This window comes from Malurus melanocephalus, unplaced genomic scaffold (genome assembly GCF_030028575.1).
Source record: "Malurus melanocephalus ecotype Western Australia unplaced genomic scaffold, MMel_1.1 scaffold_900, whole genome shotgun sequence".
Classification (NCBI taxonomy): Eukaryota; Metazoa; Chordata; class Aves; order Passeriformes; family Maluridae; genus Malurus; species Malurus melanocephalus.
In genome coordinates, this window is record NW_026624132.1 from 127,168 (window position 1) to 131,944 (window position 4,777).

The 4,777-nt window shown below is 64.2% G+C and overlaps 1 protein-coding gene across 1 annotated transcript in view; it reads right to left on the reverse strand.

Moving 5' to 3' along the window:
* Positions 1 to 654, reverse strand: part of GADD45A (growth arrest and DNA damage inducible alpha) — a 2,882-nt gene extending 2,228 nt beyond the window's left edge. Inside the window, exons 1-3 of the mRNA XM_057386016.1 lie at positions 488 to 654; positions 303 to 404; positions 19 to 232 (exon numbers count right to left, since the gene is read on the reverse strand). Coding sequence (XP_057241999.1) covers positions 19 to 232; positions 303 to 404; positions 488 to 531 — 360 coding nt within the window. The 5' untranslated portion in view covers positions 532 to 654. The remainder of the gene's footprint in view (positions 1 to 18; positions 233 to 302; positions 405 to 487) is intronic.
* Positions 655 to 4,777: the final 4,123 nt, after the last annotated feature.

Genomic DNA, 4,777 nt, shown 5'->3' on the forward strand with positions numbered 1-4,777 from the left:
CGGGGACCCCGCGCTCACCGTGACGAGCACGCAGTGCAGGTCTGCGGGCGGGTCGGGGCCCGCGGCGGGCAGCAGCAGCTGCGCCAGGCGAGCCGGGTTGCTGACGCGCAGGATGTTGATGTCGTTCTCGCAGCAGAAGGCCCGCAGCAGAGTGAAGTGGATCTGCAGCGCCGCGTCCCCCGCYTCCTCCTCCTCGGCCGCCAGCAGGCACAGCACCACGTTATCGGGGTCCCTGCGGGGCACCGCCGTCACCGCGGGCGCACCGGGCAGGGGGGCGCGGGGGGTACGGGGGGGACACTCACACGTTGAGCAGCTTGGCCGCCTCGTAGACGCCGAGGGTGAGGCTCCGCTGGCTCAGCGCCTTGCTCAGCACCTCCTCGAGCGCGTCCCCCGCCTGCTCCATCCTGCGCCGGGACACGCGGCACCGGCCGTCACCGGCCACCCCGCGCCGCTCCCGCCCGGCCTCCCGCCGCCCCCCCCGCCTCACCTCCCGGCGGCGCGGCGCTCCCCGGGCAGCTCCTCCAGAGTCATCACGGGGACAGGGCCGGACAGAGGGCACGGACAGACGGACAGACACCGGACACGGGACTCGGCCGCGCTCCGGCCGCTCCGGCCCCGCCGCCTGTGCCGGACAAAGGCGCCCCGCGCGCGCTACCCCCGCCCGCCCCGGCCAAACCACGCCCTCCTCATTTGCATACCCMGCTCCCATTGGCTCATGCAAATGAGGCCCCGCCCCCGCGCTCCCCGGACCGGCCGGGCCTGACCCCGCTGGGAGCGATGGGAACGGGGACAGGGAGGGACAGGGACAGGGACACGGACACCTGCCAGGRACCAGGCTGCTCCAAACCCTGTCCAGCCCGGCCTGGGACACTGCCAGGGATCCAGGGGCAGCCACAGCTGAAACAGGGCCTGCCCATCTTCCCAGCAGGAATTCCTGCCCAAAACCCCATCTAAACCTTTCTTTCTGTGTGACCCCATTCCCTGTGTCCTGTCCCTCCATCCCTTGTCCCCAGTCCCTCTCCAGCTCTCCTGGAGCCCCTTCAGGCCCAAAAAGGGGCTCTGAGCTCTYCCTGGATCCTTCTCCTCTCCAGGTGAGCACTCTCAGCTCTCCCAGCCCGGCTCCAGAGGGGCTCCAGCCCTTCAGCAGCTCCGTGGTTTCCCCTGGTCTGTGTCCAGCAGCTCCACATCCCTGTGATGTTGTTCCTCAGGGCTGGGGCAGCTCTGCGGSCTGCGTGGGGCAGAGGGGCAGAATCCCCCCTCGATGGATGCAGTTCCAGGGGTCACCCTCCTGCACTGCTCCTGCCACAGCAGCTCCAAACACAGGGACAATGTTTGCTGCACAGAAGAACGCTGCTGCTCCATCCCTGGCAGGCTGGACGGGGCTTGGAGCACCCTGGGACAGTGGAAGATGTTCCTGCCATGACAGGGGTGGAACTGGGTGATTTTTAAGGTTCCTCCAACTCAAACCAGTCCGTGGCTCTGTGATCTCACCCTCTGCAGGTTTCCAAGAACTTGATGCTTCTCCGGGAGTTTGCTCCTGCTCCAGATGTGCCGTGTCAGCCCTGCAGCCCTCGGGGAGGGCTTCTCCTGACCTTGCTGTGTCAAAGCTTTCTCAGCTGTTGCACCCCAGCCCCTCCATCCTCCCCCAGCCGCTGCCAGAGCTCTTTCCCAACCGGGCTGGGGGCTGGCATTTTCTGCTGGCTGCAGGGAGCAGGGCTGCAGTCGGGATCCTTGGTGGTCCCTCACAGAGATTTTGGCAGCGTGTGCTTTCAAGTTTTGCTTGTGTCAGTGTTTTCCCCCTGCTCCTAAACACCAGGAGCCGTTTTYTGCAGCCGTGTTTGCCAAAGCATGATGGGCAGGGAGTGATGCTGWGCTGCCCTCCTGCAGAATCACTGATTTGGCCTTTTGGGAAATGAGCTGTCATAGAATCACAGAATGCTGGGATGGTTTGGGTTGGAAGGAACMTTTGGGATCRTTTTGTTTCACCCCACACCATGGCAGRGGCACCTTCCACTGGATCAGGTCACCCCAAGCCCTGTCCAACCTGGCTTTGAGCAATTCCAGGGCGTATGAAACCATTCCTGCAGCAGAATTCAGAGGGTGATTTCAGCACCCTTCAGTAGTGTTGGCTCCAGGAGGAAACCTCCCTCCAGGAGTTTGTTCTGCAAGAGTCCCCTGTCCCACTGCTGCAGCCTGATGAGACCCGACATGACTTAACAAAGCCCACGGCGTCGGGAGAAAGGAAAAAAAGCCCTTTTTGCATCAGGTGGAGGGGTGGCAGATGGCCGGACCGCAGCAAAACAGGTGGGAGCATTGTGTGGTGACCCTCCGAATTAAGTTCGCTTAATTTGCTGTATCTCTATTAGCAACTGCAGGCTCCGGCCCCGCGGCGAGCGCTCCGCCTGTGGCTCCGGCCCCGCAGCCCCATCTGTGCCGGCCCCAGAGCTAAATCTGTCTCGGAGGCAGCTGGGAAGCAGCTGAAGCCTCCTTTCTCCCTCCGGGGCCGCAGCAGCTCCCAGACAAGGCAGGCAATGATCCAAAACCGCTCTTTCCCGCAGGATTCCCGGCTGGGCGCCACTTTCCCGTCTCTCCTTTTCCCAGAGGAGCAGCAAGGATGCTCGGGAGGTGCCTGGGTGTCCCCTGCGGGGACAGGGGTGGCCGTGCCGGGGATGTGCCGTGGCTGCCGGCCCGGGATGGAGCCGGACCCGCAGTTGTCCCCCCGTCAGCTCCCAGCTGGCAGCTGCTGCTAAACCTCCCTTTCATCGCCTGCCAAAAGCGGCCGGGGTGTTTCTCTCCCCCCTGCCCTTTAATCCTGACTTTCATCATTCACCGGACCGTGCCTGCCCTCCTCGTCCGGCTCGGGCTCAGCCGGGGGCTCGGGCTCAGCGGAGGGGCTCAGCTCCTCCCCCTCACCCCAAATGTTCCCTGGGGCTGTGGGGTTTGATTTTCCGTGGCTGGAGGCAGCTTGGCGAGCAGCGGGTTAACTGCATCCCCAGGGATGTGGGAGCTGCCCAGCGGAGCCCTGGATGGGAGCTGCCGCTGGGGGAGGACTYCAGGGCCAGCTGGAGAGGTGTTTCCCGCACGTAAGAGCATCAAGTCGTTTAATTTCTGTTTTTGGGAATCAGACCAACCATCAAACWGCGTCAGTGAGAGGTGACAAAGCCTGGTCCCTGCCGGAGCCGCCGGCAGCCGGCCAAGCCCCTTCCCGGGGGCTGTGCCCGGGTGGTCCCGGCCCCTGAGCCCCACAGAGCGGTGCCGGGGTTTTCTGCTCCCTCTGCCCTTGGCTCCCTGCTTTCCCTTCTTTGGGTATCCCTGACCCGCTCCCTCCTCTCCCTGCCTTCCCCTGTCCCATGTGGGACCTTTGTCCACCCCCACTGGCCCACTGACTATCTGTGTCCATTTGTGGGGACACCCCCCCGGTCCCCTGGGCAGCCCAGCGCTCCGGCCATGCAGTGCCAGGGCCACCGAGTGTCCCCAGTCCCCTCTGGCTGTGCCGGAGACCGAGGGCAGCGAGCGCAAAGCAAAGCAAACGCCAGCTTGCACATTCCAGGGGCGGCCTCTCAGCGCTCGCAGCGGCACCGGTTCCGTGTCACCGAGCTGACCCCGGTGCCCCGCTCGCTGCTCTGTCCCCTTTCCACCTCCCAGGAGCGGGACACCCCGCCCCGGAGCCTGCAGGAGCGGGTCCCCCGGACTCTGACACCCAGGAAACTTTGGCTTTGCCTTCCTGTGGAGCGGAGCAGGAGCCTGGGGTTGCCCCGGCTTCCCTGGCACCATCAGTGCGAGCCCCTGGATGGGCACAGAGTGCCACGTTCCCTCCAGCACTGGCAGCTCAAAAAGACATTTCCCCCCTGTTTTCCCTTGGAGTTTCTCCATCCCTGCTGGAACTAAGAGCGGGGTTCAGCTGGAGTCACCCCGGCTGGTGTGACTTTGGGTTTGACTTTGGCCAGACCTGGAGTGCACAGGGCAGCCGGGAAGTCTGGACGCGGCTGGGTTTGGCTCTGGGGTTGGGCACGGTGCCAGCAGCTTTCCCAACACCCGGGTCACGGGAGTGCAGCCCGGAGCCSCGCTCGGTGGCACGGAGCAGGACCGGGACTTCCCTGGCACAGACCTTCCCTTTCTGCCTGCCCAGCTCCTGTGCAGGCTCCTGACCGGGGTTACCTGTCCCAAAGGAGGGAGGGCAGCGGGCTGGGGGACCCGGGGTGTGTTTATCCCATCGCATTTGCCAGCACTCAGCACATTCCTGCGGCTCTCCGTGGCGCTGCAACATCGCTGGGAGGGAGCCGGCTCTCCCCGGCTGCAGCACTCCGGGGCTCGGCAGCAGAACTCTGCAAACAGAGAGCACAAGTGGGAGCCCGGGAGTGCTGCAGTGGCTTTCAGATGAAGGAGGGGAGATGGAGATTAGAGATTAGGAGGAAATTCTTGGTTCTGAGGGTGGCGAGGCCCTGGCAGCTGTGGCTGCTCCGTTCCTGGCAGYGCCCAAAGCTGGGTTGGGTTTGGAGCAGCCTGGGACAGTGGAAGTGGAACTGCCTGAGCTCTATTGTCCCTTGCAGCCCAAACCGTTCCAGGATTCCATGATTTTACCCTCACCCATGTCCCACCACCCCTGGGAGCTGCTGGAATTTCTTTTCCTTGCTGTCCCCGCAGTCCCTGCTCAGCTTCCAGCAGCTCCCTGTGAGTTCAGAGCAGCAGAGCCTGTGCTGCTGCTGGCAGTGCCATTCCCCGTGCCAGCTGTGAGTTCAGGGCAGCAGAGCCTGTGCTGCTGCTGGCAGTGCCATTC